Source organism: Sarcophilus harrisii, chromosome 5 (genome assembly GCF_902635505.1).
Source record: "Sarcophilus harrisii chromosome 5, mSarHar1.11, whole genome shotgun sequence".
Taxonomy (NCBI): Eukaryota; Metazoa; Chordata; class Mammalia; order Dasyuromorphia; family Dasyuridae; genus Sarcophilus; species Sarcophilus harrisii.
The window spans coordinates 3945852-3963947 of record NC_045430.1 but is presented as its reverse complement, the minus strand read 5'-3'; the positions used below and the strand labels follow the sequence as shown (position 1 = coordinate 3963947).

The following is an 18096-nucleotide window of genomic DNA, read 5'->3' as shown; positions in this document are numbered from 1 at the left end:
CCCACGGAGCCCACAGGCCCTTCCCACTAGAGGTTTAAGCTACTTTGATACACCATCAAGAGAAGAGGGTCTGAGTTCAAATCCCAACTGCATTTCTCACTCCCTATGTGACCCTTTGCTTGTACCTCAGATTTTTTATCTTTAGAAATGAGGAAGGGGAGGGGGAGTAGGACTATATGACTGATGAGAATTTACTGCCTCAGTTGACCATCAAGGGAGGGGGTGGATCAGATAGTCACAAAGGTGCCTTCCACCTCCAGACCCAGGACTAGGACCCACCAAATGGTATCTTTGCTATGATTCCCAGTGGATGCTGACCCTTCTTGGGGACTGGAGGATTCAGAGTCAGATATGCTTCCCCATGGCTCCCTTTGACACTGATGGGAAGGCTGGGCCTAGAAAGAGCTAATGGAGCTGGTGGGTGATCCATTTAGGGCCTGCTTCTGCAAAAGGGCCAGATGGATCACCTGATTGCCAGCTGTTAGGTTGGCAGAGATGGGACAAAGAAGGAAGAAGATGGCCATTTGGCTCCTAGCAAGTCCAATCTTTTACTTCATGCTCTGGACAATATCTTATGACATATAAAAGGGAAGCATTATTCTATTTCTTTCAGGTCATCTTCTCCCTGCTATTCACAGGAGGAGTGTGGGCTCATGTAATCCAGGGATTCTTCATCATTTTCATGCTGTGGACCACTTGGGTAGCCCGGGGAGTCTATAGACAGTCCCACTCTCAGAATGATGCTTTTAAATCAATAAAATAAAAATGTATTCAGCTACAAAATAAACAAATCCTACAGAAATACAGTTATCAAATTTTTTAAATCCAGAATAACTTTATGGAACTTTGCAAAGATGATAGTCTCTAAATTTTGGGGATCTCAGACAAGAAATAAGAATGTTTAAACCAAATCAACCCAGGACCTTTTGCCTGTTTGGTATCACTCTGCCATTCTTGATCTTGATGGAGGCAGACTCGGGGCTCTTCTCTATATCTGCTACTGATCTGAGTCTCCCCAGCCCCAGAGATTCGTGTCCTTCCCCAAGTAATTCACCGAAAGAAAGGTTTTGTGTTTTTTTCCCAATGGGAATTCCAGGAAAGAAGGAATATGACAATTGCTGTGAGAGAGGACAGGACTGTTTTATCCTAGTACATGAACATCTTGTTCTGAGATTCTCCCAACCTGTTCCTTAGTGAGTGGCTCAGTATTCAGGACTAAATAGCTCTTCTCCCATCTTAGTCACTCTTAGAAGTCCTACTCACCTCTTGGTCCAGCTATCTTTTAACACAATTAAATCCTACCACTTCCTCTTCCTTTGGTATACCTGTACCCAGATCCCTCCCCACTTCACTGGCACCCTTGCAAGTGTCCTTCGAAGCACTGTATTTGTCTGCTTTCTAGTATTAAGAAGAGGAGTTCTAAGGCCTCCAATATGCTGTAAATTAGTCCTTTGCCAGGACTTTGAAACTTATTGAAAGTAGAGGAAAGAAATAGCAAAGGGTACTGAGCAGACCTGTGCCCCACAATGTGAAAGGGGCAGAACCGCTTTCCCTCTACCCCCTGGCCACATACTTGAGGAACGTTCTTTCTCCGTGACAGCCAGCCCAGTATTTACAAAGCAGGATGCCATAGGTAGGGCTTGGTTGGTCCAATTGAAAAGGGGAAAATGTGCCAAGAGCATCTGTACCAAAACGCAGGCACGGGAAAAAATAGAAAGCGAGAGCCTGTGTGAAAGCTGAATCGTGCAAATGTGTGCTGGGGTGTAAAGCAAGGGAAAATTCCTCTCTGCTGGGACTGCAAACCATAGAATTGCAGAATTTCAGCCTTGAAAGGGGCTTAGAGGACATCAAAGTTGAAGGAATCTCTTGGGAAGATTCCTGAGCAGGCACCTCCATGGGAGACGCTGGCTGAGCAACAATTCATACGTCTCTAAGCTGGGGCTTCTAGTCAAACTCGGGATGAGTCACCACTTTTCCAGGGCAGCTAAAAAGCTAATCTGATCTTCAGATGCAGGAAGAGGGGCATGGTTCCCAGAGGCAGGGGCTGAATGCTCCAGGGGGCATGGGAATTGCACCTCAGGGGGCATAACCAAGGCACCCCAGAGGAAGGATGGGGGCAACTCTGCTGCCCTGGTCCCCAGACCCATGGGTCAGGGTCTCTGATGTTCAGTTCAGGGTAGCTAGAGAGAAGAGAGGCAGAATCTAACTGGAGGACAAACAGGAGAGGGAATGAGTTGGAGAGCCTTCCTGGGAGATGTGGGTGAGCATTCATCCCAAAGGGGAGATGACAGTTGTCTCTCAACATATGAAGGGGTCTCTGATGTAAGGAACACTAGCCTTATTCTTCTTAGCTTAGCTCAGTGACACCTCCTCCTGCATGAAGATGCTTGAGCATCTTCCATCCCCTCCAGAATGACCTTACATTCACTTTGCATACATTATATTCCTGTACATTCTGTTTCTCTCGACTGTGTGCTTCTTGGGGGAGGCTGTTTGTTCCTGTCTTTATATGAGCCAAGTTCCCAGCATGGCAGCGAGTGTACTAGGGGTGCTCGATGAACACTTTTTCATTGATTGAGGAAGAGAAAGTTGATGGCCCTGACAGGGACCATCATGCATTTATGTGTAGTGGGCTTTCGAGTGGACAAAGCAGGATCACACCTACTATCTAATTTGATCCCAGCAATAACTCTACAAGGCAGGAAGGAGAAAAGGATAATTTTACAGTTTGTTGTTGTTTGTCCTTCATTCTCAAAGAGAACCATAATATCAGGGAAGTGATACCATGATTTAAGTGAGGGATGGCTGGGCAAGGTCATCTCCCTCGCTTTCCCCTCCAGAGCTTGGGTCCAGCGGCCAAATGTAAACCAGGGACGACTGGAGATGGCTGTGAATGCAATAGGAGACTTTGGCCTTTTTGAGATAAGGTCTTCAACAGGTCTACATTTTTTGACTAAAGACTGAAGCTGCTCCCATGCAGTGATTAAAGCTAGGTAGCAACTGAGACAAAGAATCTCCTCATTTACAGAGTCCAAAAAAATCTAAATAAATAAATAAGCCTGGGAAAGGAAGACTCTAAGTATTTCTGTCCAAAGCAGAAATGATTAAGGAAAGGAGAAGTGTATCTGAAAGGTCATCTATCCCTCCTTGCAATACTCACAGAATTGCTTGGAACTGTACTTTGCACTGAGAATATTCTCATTTGGTTGTCTCTCTAATCTCCTCGCAGACCAGCCTAGATCAGCTTAGGGAGGGGTGTCCACTGGAAAATTGATTTTTTAATCTTCCTCTACCCCAAAGCTAATCATGAAGATGGTTTCATAATACATGGAGAAGTTTTACTCAGGGAATGAATAAAAAAAATTTATTAAGTATGATAGGCACTGAGCTGAGGTACTGAGAAGAAAAATATGAAAAGGAGGACAGTCCGTGTTTCCAAGGAACTTACATTCTAATAAAGGGAGAACACACTTATAAGGTAATAGTGGCCAAGGAGGGGATTTCCAGATTGGGAAGTCACATGGCCAATGATTATCAAAACAAAGCAATTGAGGAACGTGATCTTACTGTACTTGGATATCATAGTGTGATCTGACTACCATTTTTCAAAGCTAACAGTTTAATTTGGCTTCTTGAGGTTGGTATGAAGATGGCTGTAGAAAGTAGCGGGTGCCATGTTTGAGTTGAGTTGGCCATGCAGAAGGATGGCCAGGGCAAGGTACAAGAGTGGAAGCTGGAGAATCAGCCAAGTGGGAAGCCATGGAATAAAGAAAGCCAGATAGTTGGTTGTGAAACCATATACTCCTAAAGCCAATCTTTCCTTAGATGGAGTTGCCATATGGCATCTTTCTACTTTTCCTCTTTCTCCCCTCCAGGGCCAAATAGAACAGTCATTCTTCCATAGGACAGCTCTGAAAAGATTCGAATCAGGGATTGTGCTATCCTAATCAGATCACATTTAACTTAATCCAGTCTTTCAAGTAGTTAATGGAGGTATTTTCACCCCTACAAGATACACAGTAAGTAAGCAGCATACCTTTCACCATTCCTATTTGACACAGAGGAAAATCAAGTCTCAGGGAAATTAAATGAATTGTTTCAAGTCACATGACTAATGAATAGAAAAGCTCGAAACAGAAGCTCTATGTCCTACCTCCTGTTTTTCTGCCTTTTCTATTAGGTATTATTGTTACAGAAATAAATAGTGTAAATAGGGTAACAGAATACTACTAATTTTTATTTCTCAAGTCTGGCAAAAGTTGTAGAGCAGTTGCCAACCTGCATTTGTGGAAGGAATTTCTTTCCTGGGAGTTCCACGTGCCCAAAGAACCATAGTTTCATCTCTCCCCTTAAATTATCCCCATCCTTCAAAAGTATGCTCCTTTCTCAAAAAAAGTTAGAAAAAAGGTAAGTAGTACATGTATTATTCTTCCCTTTTCCAGATACTTTAAAAGATGTTCTGAGAAGCAAGTGGCTTGCCCAATGTCCCTCAAAAGTGTCTGAGGCAGATCTCTTTATTGCAAACCCAGCTCTCCATCTGCTATATACTGCTTTTACATAATAAGGAGCAGAAGAGAATAGAATGAAGATGAATAGAAATAGCAGGTTGACTAAGTCATGGTTCCTAATGAATTTCACTAAGTACACAATACCTAGGAATCCCTGCCCTTTCAAGCGTGCAAAGTGAACCAGAGAATTTGTCTTGCCAAGTGCACTTAACCAATATCACCAAGGGCAACTTTTACAGACCCATCATGTCATAAAGGGATCTTTAAGTGTAAATGTTTAAACAAGTGAATTCAAATACTATTGCACTAGGGCAATTCAGAAAGTAAGTTTGTAAAGTGATTTGTTAGCTCATTATGCAAATAATTATTGAATCAAAAAAAAAAAATCTAAGAACTAGACCTCAGAGGATAGGTAATTCCAAACTTCTCTTGGTCAGTTTGTCTTCCTTCTACAATATTCCCTAGAAGTGGCCAAACAGCCTTCACCTGAAGGCCTCTCATGGTAGGACTAGTTCCTTTCGCTTGATAAATCTAGGCAGTATGATGCAAATCATTCTGGACCTGGAGCCAGGAAGACCTGAATGTGAAACCAAGCTCAGACACTTACTGGCAATGAGATCACATAAAGACATTTAACTCTACTTGCCTCAGTTTCCTTTTCTATCAATTGGGGTTAATAATAGTGTCTACTTCTTAGGATTGTGAAGATAAGTGAAATGATCGCTATTCAGTGCTTGGTAAACTTAAACACCATATGTTAATTATTATTGTCGTTAACACAATTCTTCTATTATCAACATCTTCTCTAAAAGGTCATTACAAATGGAATTTGGACTGATCTTGGACTGATGATCACCTCTCTAATTTAGAAAAAAATATTTTTCAAATACAAACTAACACTGCATTAAGTTGGATGATTCAAGGAGATTTAAAGAGGGAACTGAATGGAGGAGGAAAAAAAAGATGAAAAATGGAAAAATTTGTTAAACTCTTCTTCCTTAAGGGTAGCAAGGCCAACACATGTGAACTCCCACTGTATATTTCAGCGGTTGTATGAAGACTAATGAAAATAAAACTAAAGTGAGAAGTAGATGAACTAGCCCAGGTACACGTTGAGTTGAGTCTTCAATGAAGGTGACATAATTACGTGCACATAATGTGGACATTGGGTTGTAATTGCACAAATAGAAGGAAAATCTCATAACTGGATCATGCCCTATATCCTTGGAAGTGTCACACTAACTCATAATGTGTTTGCATCTAGATCTTCCTTCCAATATTTCCTATCTCCATCCTGTATTGAGGTAACTGATTTTCTGATGCCCTCAAGTATAGTCAAGTCTGTATTAAATTGCATCTTATTAAATTTTATTAGTTCTTTTTTCTTTTAGCATCCCTATTCTCTGATCTAAATCAATCACAGCCCCGCCTAGTGTCTTGTCATCTCTGTGCCATCTTTATTTGTCCAATCTGATCACAGTGTGAGGAACTCATTTCTATGTCCAACAGCTACCTTCCTTCCCCCTGACACAGGTCATAACCCAAACTTGGGATACTGAATCTCTTCTTGTGTTCTCTTGAAAGCCTACCCATCTTTCTAGCTCAGATACTGTTATCCAATGAAGCCTTCTCCCATTCTTCCAATTGGAAAGGGTTTTCCATGTCTATGAATACACATGCATTGTTTGATATTTATCTTATGCACTTATAGCTATCATTATTAAGTCATATTCTTCAGGTGTGAGAAATTCATACTAGAATGTGTACTTCCACGAAAGCAGGAAGGGACCGTGCTTTATTTATTTATGTTTTCTTAACTCCTAGAAGGGAATGAGAGGTAGAAAGAGATAACTGGATATAGGTCTCCTCACAACCAGAGCCCCGAATGATTCCCTGTGGGATTCCTTCTCTTGGAAGTGGGGCTGAATAACAATATACCGGGACTATAGAACTGGAACCAAATGCTTCAGACTCATCTGCTGGAGCAGCAGAACACAGCTAGTGGGGACATCTCTTTCTGCATCCACAAATCGGTCTCCTGAGCACAGAACAAAGAGGGTTTATATTTCTAGGCTACAAGATTGCAAACCTTCCTAATGATGCCACTGGGGAGCACAGGATGGCTCTGTCTGTCTCATTTTCAATCTAGGTTCTCTTGGTCTTCTCAGACCTGTCAGAGTTGGGTTTCGATTTTTTGATAGCACCTTTTTGGGAAACTGTGCAATTGTGTGACCTTAGAAGATGAGAGTTGGGAGGGATGTTGGAGCCTATCTAATCTGACCTCCCCCCTCCCCACTTTATATAGGAAGAAAATAAGGACCAAAAAAGTGATTCTTTTGAGTTCATGGACCTAACAAGGGATAGAAATAAAATTATGGGTTATCCATGACTCTTGACCCCCAAAGGAATATTGGTTTCCCCGTATCACATCCTTTCCTAAACTAGGTATTTCTCCCTGATTATGCTATTTAAAGAATTATAGAATATTTTTAAAGACACCAAAGCTACTTTAGCCAAAGTCCATGCCATCCAAGGGTCCCATAAATTCTGCCTGAGGACCTGTAATTTTGAGAGTCATTTAACACCCCCGCCCTGGCAATCATTCTGTGGATAGATAGTTCCAACTGGTAAAAGCCCATTTCCCAGACTGATGTGAAATCTGCTTCTTTGTAATTTTTACCTTCTGTGAATCACTGGATCTCAGAGTAATCTGAGGAAAGATGAATTCCAACTTAGACTTGAAGCATGAATCATTTCAATGGCACACTCAACAAGTATTTATCCAGCTTGAAGATCTCTAGTAATGGGAAATTCAATTCTTCAGTCAACCTATCTCACTTTGACATGGCTCTAATTATTAGGAAGATTTTCTTCAGATCCATCTAAAACCTACCTCATTAATTTATAGATGAGTATCACTAAAATCAAAAGGTATCACTTTGAAGATGATGAAAATTTGGCTTAGTGAGGGTGAATAACTTGTCTATTGCTAAGTCATTCATCCTGACTTGTTTATTACCATCCAGGTAATGAGTAGCAAAGTCAAGAATTCAAATCCAGTTCTCTTTTTACCTTCATCTCCCTTTGAGACCCCTTTCTACCCACATATAAAAATGCTAAAGTTCTCCCAGTCCCAAGTGGGGAAAAAGGTCTTGCTTTAATCCTCATCTAACAACTATAACCATCATCCTCTCCTTTTGATGTCCATACCCTGCAGGAGAAAAAAACTACAACAGGAATGGTGGTACTAATAAATCCAGCTACCTGAGAGATTGAAACTAGGAGATGTCTTGAGCTCAGGAGTTCTTAGATGTAGTAGACTAAAATAATTGGGTGTCCACTCTGGGCTTGGAATTAATATGGTGAATCACCAGGTTGCTTAAAGAAAGATGAGCTAAATCAGATCAGAAACAGGATAGGTCAAATCAGTGGAATTGGGCCTGTGAATAGTTTCTGAAATACCAGTGTCAAAAAGAACAGAATAGAAGCGATCACCTACATTTAATGTCTGCTCTCCCATACCATCTAATCTTTCTCTCCTCAGAGCTGGAATTAGGGTGTGTGTGTGTGTGTGTGTGTGTGTGTGTGTGTGTTCATGTCTGAGACAGGGAAAAGAAGGCATACTCAGTTGAAGAAAAGGTTTTGATATCAGGGTAGGCATATGGGGGAAATCAGCCCCAGAACACCTGCCTGAGACTGCGCTGGAAACATTAGGATGGGGAGAGCTGGACAGGTTAAATCACTATCAGTGTACCCAAACTCCAAGATTTTACTTAAAACCTTCTATATATTCTCTGATTTGTCATGATAATCCTATGTCCTAGATGCTATAATCATCCCCTTATTTTATAGATGAAGAAACTAAGAATGGAGAATGTTCCAAAAATATTTTTCTACAATCATAAAAATAGTATTTGGGATCAGGATTTGAACTCAGGGCTTCCTCATTCCACCACAAGTGCTGTCAGCCCTGTCTAATTTGGCCTTCTGGTGTAAGCTCCGTTCCTCTGCCCTATGGCTATGTCTCACCTGAACCTCCTGTGATTTATCTTTAATTCTGATACCTAGAGTCCAGCAGTACGTGTCCAATCCCAGTCCATTTCCAAATCTGTTAAAAGCTACTTCAGATACAATCTGGTCAGTTTTCTGCCTCAAAAAACTCCATGGAAACAATTCAGACACCCGTCATCCCCAACTGGGTTTCTTCTTCCTTTAGGCAATTTTCATCAAGTTACTGAGGCCATAAAATATTACCAAGCCTCCCGTGTAACATCAGGTCCTGTGTGGAATCCAAATTCTCAGTGGTCCACAGGAAGTCAGGTTTTGCTCGTGACAAGTCAGGGTGCCCTATTTGAGAAAATATACATTTACTGAGATATTCATATTGATATAGATAGATATACATATACATATATAGACACATTTCCACATACATATCCCGTTATATATTCATTAGCTGCTGGAAACAAAGACACTCTGTTCTCTAACATGCTGAAGGGGAAAGGGGAGGGTGGATATGGCAGCTGTAAATGAAGACAGACACGCTGTTGACATGGAAACCCAACAGTTAAAAAAAACTCTGCAGGCAGTTTCAAAATGTCAGATTTTGATAATCAGGTTGGAGTCCTTGTTCCTCTGTAGTGAAATGTTTGGCAAAACACACGCTGCCATGAATTTTTGACAACACATCATCTCTGCAACGTCAACAGAGCCATATGTCTCTACGACAATGAGAGAAGCAGAGGCTAGCCATGTACCCAAGACCAACAGCGCGGAGAAGATTCCCATTTGTCGGCCAAGGAGGAAGATTTTTTTTTAATCGGGGATGTATTTTATGAACATAAAATGTTCAGGTGAGTTGACTATTTTCCGCTCCATTCTAGTCTGGGTGAGGGAAAAACCTATTTTAAAAAAAGCCTAATTCTCTCTTTACAGTTCTCAATAGATGCATCTTGGACTACATCTGAATTTGCCTTGAGCAAGTGATTGTATGTGTCCAAACCTTTGCTAATTAATTGTAAGTGAGGGGAGAAAAACACATTAAGAAGCAGTCAAACACCTACACATCCATAGTTGCCAGAGCTTGAAGGATTAAGAGAAGGGAACCATCTTGGGTTTTCTGGCTTTCTCTGGTTCTATGTCAACTTCATTGTTGATGGGGTCCAGGAGTTCATTTGTTGTCACTCTTTACTTGATGGTATTGTCAAGTAAAATCAAGTTTATATATATGTATGTGTATGTATATGTATATACATATATATGTGTATATATATGCACAAACACACACACACAAATATCTGTGTGTAGTTAACTCCACTAGCCAAGCTAAGCCCAGAGAAGGTCTTCACTTTAAAGCTAGTCACTAAAAGATTATTTGCTTGGGGTGAAGGTTGATTGGGGATGGGAAGGAGCAGCATTTTAAGATGACCAAAGCAAAAAAATATATATTTTTGGAATCCAAAGTGATCAGAAGAAGTCATGAAATTACAGGATCATTGGATCTGGAATTAGAAGAGGGCTCAGAGACAAACTAGTCCTGACTTCTCATTTTAGAGAAGAGGGGGTTTCAGTGAGGTGAAGGGATTTGATAAACAAATAAAAAGCATCAGAGGAAGGGTTTGATCTGAGATTCAGTGGCTCTGGAATAAGTACTCTTTGCACTAATTACAAAGTAATAATAAAGCTAATGGTAATAGTAATGACAATAATACATCTTGTGGGCATAGATGTGCCCCCTTCCCTCATGTTTTGTTTATTCTTGCTCCAGATATGGACTTTCACAGGGAGTAGGAAACACCTACCACATCCAGAGAGAGAACTATGTGGATTGAAGCATAGTATTTTTACCATTTTTGTTGTTTGTTTGTTTTTTCTTTCTTGTGGTTTAATCCATTTGATCTGATTTTAATTGTGCAGCATGACAAATATGGAGATATGTTAAGAGAAACTGCAAATGTTTAACCTATGTCAGATTGCTTGCTCTGTTGAGAAGGAAGGAGAGGAAGAAAGAGGAAGAAATTTACGAACACAAATTTTTGCACAAGTGAATGTTGAAAACTATCTTTTCATGTATTTGGAAAAATAAAATACTATTTCAAAATTTAAAAAAAACACTGTTTTGAGAGGGATCCACAAATTACTCCAGATATAAAGGAGTCCATGACAAAAAAGACTGAGAAGACATTTTCAGAGGATTGCCAAGGACACTGAGATGTAAAGGGATTTTCCTAGTGTCAGAAATGGGGCCTGTTTCAGAAGTAGCACTCAGATCCAAATGTTCTCCACTCCACTCTTCCATGATCTTATAATCTGTAAAATGAGAAAACTGGTGCATTAGAACTCTAAGTTTCCTTCTATCTGTAGATATATGATTCTTTGGACATAGGGATATCTGCACTTCAAAAAGGTGGGGCAGAAATTATGCTTCTTTCCTGAAGAAATTAAACAGTAGAAATTCAGGGTGCTTTTAGTAATCACAGTGGTGATGTTCCCTTGGGCAAATGAATGGCTGTTGGTCAAGGGACTGGATTTCTAACAACTGTATGGAGGAGGGCAAACTAATCAGTCAGCAGCTTTCACAAAATCGTCACTTAATAAATGCTGATTTTATTTTAAATTAAAATTATTTTTTTTTGTTTTCCAACAAAACACAGAGAGAACACAGAATTTCCCAACTAGTGTTGGCAACAGGGGACTCTCTCACTGGCTCCAAACAGAACTTAACCAATCTCTCCTCAACATAAAGTCCTTTTAGACTTGAAGACATTAAGATCAGCTTGATGATGTCAAGAAGATAACAGAGTAGCAACATCAAGCTAGCATAAATCAAAGAAGTGTCCACTGTTGCCATGGAGGATGACCAATACAAATTCCAAATAGAAGAGGAATGCCCTTTTCATGGCCAGAAGCTTGTAAAAGATAGTGTGCTAATTAAATTACATGAAATGAGACATTACAGGGCCAATTCATGGGGACCCATAATCATTCAAAAAAGAATGTGCCATCCATTTGCTTAGAAAAAAAAGTGGATGAAAAATATGTATGATGTAATCCAGATGTGACATTCAATTAAATGGGCAGCCTATAGTGTGAGTCCATCAAAATACACACACACACACACACACACACACACACACACAATTATGTATACACAATCTGGATAGATAATGCAGGTGAAATGCAGAACAGAATAAACAAAGGAGATTTGGATTAAATGCACTTGAAAAATGGTGTAGTACTCTAATGACTTCAAGTCACTCCTAGCTATATGAGCCCTTAATTTACCAATCAACATTTTCCTAATGATGTGTACAGCTCTGGGTTTTGGAATACCCTGATCTCCAACGAACTAAAACTGCAAGGGATACAAGGTAATGCAGAGATATAAAGTAGGCTGAAGTGCTGGTAACAGTTACCAACAATGGTATTTGGAAGCAAAGTGACATCCTAAAGAACATTCTTTACCTGAAAAAAGTGAGGTGTCTGTCATGGAGATAGAGGGAAGAGTGCTACATAAAAAATACTCAGACCTGGAGCTACTCTGCTATCTACAGAATAAAACACTAAAGAAATAGAGAAAGAACTCCAGCACCATAGAGAGGTCATAGAGTTAAAGAATCACCCAAATCTTGATTTTGGTAAGTTTTTTTGTACATTCTATGTTGAAGGAACCTCCTTTTATTTTGGAGGGGACTATATTTGTATCCCCAGAACTTAGCACAGTGCCTGACATAGAGTCTCTATACATGACTCAAAAGGATTCAAGCTAATGAAGAAATATAAAGTAGGCTGAAATGCCTAACCAGTTACCAACAATGGTATTTGGAAGCAAAGTGATATCCTAAAGGACATTCGATGGAGAGCTCATCTTCCATCATCTCAAAAAGCAGTCCTTTTTACTTTGGAGCATTTCTCAGAGCTAGGAACTCTTCTTCTATATTAATGTCAACCCTTCTGTGTCATAGACCCTTTTCTATCTTGTTTGCATTTTGCCCCCAGACACCCCTTTCAAAGGGTAGATATAATACCAAGGAAAGCAATCTCATCAATAGATCTGCTACAGTGTTTGTACATCTCATATTCTGAGCTGCTGCCTTGCTGCCTTCCTTCTTCAAGTTGAAGAGTGATGGAGAGGAAAACAGGAGAAATGCAAGAAACTAATCATAAAGGCAATAACACACAAAGGGATTTAATTTTGGCTGATCCTTCAAAAATCTTTTAAAAGAAGAAACAACCATAAACTAACAAAAGACTTGAAGTTGGTCAAAGGACATTAAGTGTTCTCATAGGTCTCACAGAATCATAATATTTTAGAGTTAGACTTGGACAGGAACTTAGAAAGCCAAATTAATTTCATTAATTACCCAGGAATCTCAGGGCTGGCAAAAGGTAAGAGGTTCTAGGACCTATCAAAATGCTGCTGCTTCTAGTACAAACCCATGTGCTTTAATAATAGTGGGTTAGACCTAGAGACTTTTTCTCTTCTCCCTTGAGTCTCTGACCCCCCTTTTTATTCTTCCTTCCTAGCCTTAAAATGTGCTCCCTTTGTTCTCTGCAGCTCTTCACTCATTCTGAGATTCCTAAGAACAGGTGAGAATGAATTTCTTTTCTGATCTTTCTGCGTACTGACAAAGGTGAAATATCAAAATTATAATAATGCTCAACAAGTAATCATTAAACAAGGAGCCAACATTTGTAGTAAAAACCAGAAGGAATTAGAGATGGATAGATGAGAAAAGATTGCTTATTGGTGACGCTGGAGAGTCACTTTCCTAATTTGAGCATCAGTTTCCCTTTGATGAATGTCTATTCTCCTACAATCCCCTTCCAGGTCAGCTATTCTCTAAGCCCAGATGGATTATGGCATTTGTCCTGATTACAGGATAGATTTCTAAAGTGTTAATAGCCACAGAATCTGAGGGCTGGAAGTAACCCCTGAGTTTAACTCCTACCTGAATAAGAAGAATCCCTCTAGAACATCCCTAACAAGTAGCCAGCTTGCCTCTGGTTAGAGAACTCCATTGAGAGAAAATTCACTATCTCTTGAAGTGACCCAGTTGAATTTTTGTACAAAACCTAATTATTGAGTATTTTCCAACATAAAACAAACCTTCCTCTTGATAGCACCATGTGAAGCCTGGCTCTGTCCCTGAGATTCTGTTCCTTGAGCTTATAATTTGCTTTTAATATTTGTGATGCTATTATATGTTCACATCCGTCCTGGGAGGTAGGAGGTAAGACACTATGTCTACTTTACAAGTGAGGAAACTGAGGCAGGAGGAAATAAAATGACTTATTTATGAGTACATAGCCAGCAAGTAGCGGGCTGTGATTTGAACTGAATTTCTTTCTGGCTCCTAGTCCTTAACATACTGTGCTCTCATCCCCACCTTACTCCAAGCACATGTAGCATCAAATCAAAGCTTCTTACAAAAGCATTAATCTAGTCTTTATCTAAACCTGCACATTTATAACACACTTGGACAAGGACTCATGCATTTGAGTGGAAAACATTCAATGCTGAACTCGTGAGGGATTCCCAGAGCACTGTTTAGAGTTTGACAGTCCTGACCATGCTTCTTACTATCCATGGGACCTTAGACAAACCATTTCCCTTCTTCAAGAATTTAAAGAGAGGAAGTTGGGTTAGATGGTTCAAATTTTAAATCTACATGTAGTCCAAAAAACCAGATGTCATTGCCCAGCTTTTGTTTGAGGAAACCCGAGTACCCAATGCAATAAAGATGATGTATCTTTCAGCAAAGTTCACTTCTAGAAATGAGAGGTTAGCTATGAGCACAGTCAGAAAAGCAAAAACAAATTACAAACATAACAGTCCCTACTTTCTAAAAGCTCCCAGTCTAATGAGCGAGACAACATTCCCAATGAATCTCAAACTCGCTAATTAAGAAGACATGGCTTTAAGGCAGCTGTCAGCCCCTCCTTTTCTTCTCCAGCAGATTCTAGCAACCAGTTGCCCAGCCCTTGCATGACCTGCTCTCCCATCATCTTGCCCATGTTCCATTGATAACCCATCCTTAGTGATCTGTACATTGCACCGAAACCCAGTTGCCTATTTTAATAGGAAGTTGAAACTATCTCCTAGCAGAAAGTTGGACAGTTAATGACCAATTGGACTTATTGGCAATGTTTCTCAGCCGCTACACATGAAGAATGAAATTAATGAGCTGGTTAAAGGAAATAAGAGGGGGAAAATCTGATCTTATTTTTCTGTCTGTCTCTGACCTCAAATGTTTCATGATCCCTAAAATGCTTTTCTTGCTCTGATGTGTCCCCGTGGGATTCTGTTATGGATTATGACCCTAGCTAAGTCACATTACCCATTTCGGCTTTGTGTATTCCTCTTCTGGAAGGCAGACCTCTGGGGCACAGATGTAAAAGCAGGATGGTGTAAGAGGTAACCTAGTGCTCTAATAACATAATCACTTTACAGATGAGAAAACTGAGACTTAGGGAGCTTGTGGCTTACCCAGCATTGGGAACTGTCAGAATTTGAATTCAGTTTCTCTAATTCCAGAGTGTTGGCTCTTTCCATTGTGTCATCTATACTTCCTGCCTCTTGATATTGTTATGAAGAAGACAACCTCCTGGCCTTAGAATGTCATACAAGTGGAGGCTGATAGTCTTCCATTGCTGTCAGCAGCCTCATTTTCACATAGAGAGACGCGGTCGGCTTTTGGTACATGACCCCCATGTTCCAATCATCCCTCTTGCTCTTGTTGTGTCACCCCTGACAAATCAATTAACCTTTCAATATTCCTAAAATCTCAATCAAAGGGTTAGGCAGATACAATAGATGAATAGATAGAGAGATAGATGATAGACAGATAGAGAACACATAGATAGATGGATGAATACATTGATAATTGGTGGTGGGAAAGTCTTGGCTCAAGCATGGCCACTTTGACTCCACAGGCTGACCCAGATCTAGGTCTCTCAAGGGAAAGCCGGAAACAAAGGATCTCAATCTGGCCATTTATCAAAGGGTCTAGAGGGTATCTCATTTAAGTGGAATTTCTCTACAGAAAGTGTAGCTAAAGTCTCTCCCCCATGTCACCTTCCATCTCCATGACAACTGAACTGTGTGTCCAGTTATCACTGTAATGAGGAGTTACTAAACTAATGACTTGCTCTGGTGGATCCTGTGGCCCCCCACCTTCCTCATCCAGTTGGTAGGGACGAGCAAAGGGTGGTTTTACAAGGGGTAGAAAACCAGGGATCCCTGCCCTTCACATCATTGGAGGGTCCTCTGCCAGCCAAGAAGCACAGGTGGACCATATCCTGTGTGTGTGACTCTAAGCTGGGGGCTATGGGCAAACAAAAAGGAGGGCTTCTAGTCCCTACCCACAGTCTGGCTGGCAGGCAAAGCATACTGTAGGCTTGTAAGGGCTGCTTAGTAATCATAGCTCCTACAGGTTGCCTGGCAGAAAACTTTTTTTTCATATCCATTATCTGAACTTAATTTCATAATGCCCCATGAGAAGCCAAAGTGGTGCTCCTAGAGTCCAGTGCTGACCATGCATCTGCCTCGTTCAATGAGGTCTAGCTGCAGCCTGGTGCATCTGGGAACAAATATAAAGCATGATGGCATTTATAACCCCAAACAACCTAGCTGCAACCCCCCTTACTAGAACCCAACCATTAGGTTTCCTTGGCTTCTTGGGTTGGCTCACTATTCATCAAGAACACGCCATAAATGTGGATGTTTCCCCAAAGCTCTATCTCTGTCCTGGGCCATCTCTAAGCTCTCTCCCTCTCTCGCTGTTATTTCTCTGTATCTTTATCTCTCTATCTCTTTCTATCTTTCTCCCTCTCTCTCTTTCTTTCTGTCTCTCCCATTCTCTCTCTTTTTCTGTGTCTCTCTTTTTTTCATTCTCTCTATCTCTGTCTCTGTTTCTCTTCCTTCTCCCCTCTCTCCCCTCCTTTCTATTTCTCTCTCTCTCTTTCTCATTTTTGCAGATCTACACATCCAGCACCAGTCTCACAACACCAATTGCCTATTGGACATTTCCAAGTGGATGTCCCAGAGGTATCTCCATCTCAGCATGCCCCAAACTGAACTCATTCTCTTTCTGAACATTCCCCTGCCACCCAAACTTCCCTATTTGGGTCAAAAGTGCCATTAGCTTTCCAGTCTTCTAAATTTGTAATCTCGATGCTATCCTGGACTTCTCCCCCTCCCTCATCCCACTTAGCCAGTTGTTTGACCAATTTTGCTGTCTCTACTTTTACAGTCTCTCATAAACAATCTTTTTTTTTCTTTACATGTGCATGAGCACACACACACACACACACACACTACCTTAATTCTGAAACGCCTCCACTTCTTGCCTACATTATCACAGCAGCTTCTTAATGTTTCTTTGCCTCAAGTCTCTCCCACTACTATCCATCCCCATAGTGCTGCTAAAGTGATTTCCCTTAAGCACAAACCTGACCATGTATCTGTTCTACTCAATCAACTCTCATGGCTCCCTATTGTCCATAGGATAAAGTACATTTCCTGTTTAGCTCTCCTTTATAAAATGGTCCCAAACCACCTTATTACTTCCCCTTCTGTGTTCTGTCATCATCAAACTGGTCCAACTCCTATCTCTGATGGAAGGAATAATTCCTTCCTCCTTCAACTGATGGATATATGAACTGTCCTGTCCCTTCTCCCACCTCAAGACCATCTCCTGGTGTCTTCCACAATGACCTCAGTCCATGCTCAGGACCGTCCTCAGATCATTTTTTCTTTGACAGGACCTTCTAAAGTTTGCATTTCCTCACATGAGGAGACACAAGGAAGCAGCCAAGGTTTTTAAGTGTTAATGTTGTGATTCCTATTTCCCCACAAGAAAGGTCAGCGGCAGAGCAGTCACACAGTTAACAGGTGACAAATCAGAGACCTAAACAGGAGAGCCTAGGCCAAGAGCTAGAAAATATCCCCAAGGGCATCTTGTCCAAATGAATCATTTTACAGAAAAGAAATCTCAGGCTTAGGGAGGAGACATGGTAGATAGTCAGAATTTGAACCCACTTCTTCTGACTATAGAGTCATCTTCAGATTCAGGTTCATCTTCCACATGCCTGCCCCAAGGTTTTTAAGTTCTGATTAGTGGCTAACTCTGCACGACCATTATTTCAGGAAACTCCCAGCTGTGTCTCACATTTCTCCCAAGTCTTTGACCATTTCTTCCATGGTCCTTTCCACTGTCTTGCCAACGTCCTCTTCTCTGAATTACAAGACAATAAACTATTATAAGGGGGGAAAGCACCCTACTATGTTCTGGGTCCTGTGCTAAGTGCTTTTTCTTTTGGTGTTATCTCATTTGATTCTCACAACAACTCTGAGAGGTAGGTGCCATTATCAAATCAAATCCATCCTTATTCCTAGAAGGGATATATCAATCTACTCCCTCATGGTCACACTCACCATCCTTGTAAACTTCTGAAGCAAAATACCCCTCCTCTGTCACCCTCTATATATACCTTCTCCCACTTTAGAATGTCAGTTCTTTGAAGCCACAGAATGGTTCCACCATTACATCCTAAACAACCTTGTGTTGGCACACAGTAAGTGCTT

General features: G+C 40.8%; 1 protein-coding gene across 2 annotated transcripts in view; it reads right to left on the bottom strand.

Annotated features, from left to right (window-relative positions):
- The window catches only part of TAFA5 (TAFA chemokine like family member 5), a 530796-nt gene that overhangs the window by 421318 nt on the left and 91382 nt on the right, over positions 1-18096 (bottom strand). Inside the window, exon 3 of one of the 2 annotated variants that reach the window (XM_031940888.1) lies at positions 8538-8855. The exons of the other annotated variant lie outside the window; for it this stretch is intronic. Within the exon in view, the coding sequence (XP_031796748.1) occupies positions 8740-8855 (116 nt within the window). The 3' untranslated portion in view covers positions 8538-8739. Of the gene's footprint in view, positions 1-8537; positions 8856-18096 lie in introns of those variants that run through there. 2 annotated transcript variants of the gene reach the window in all.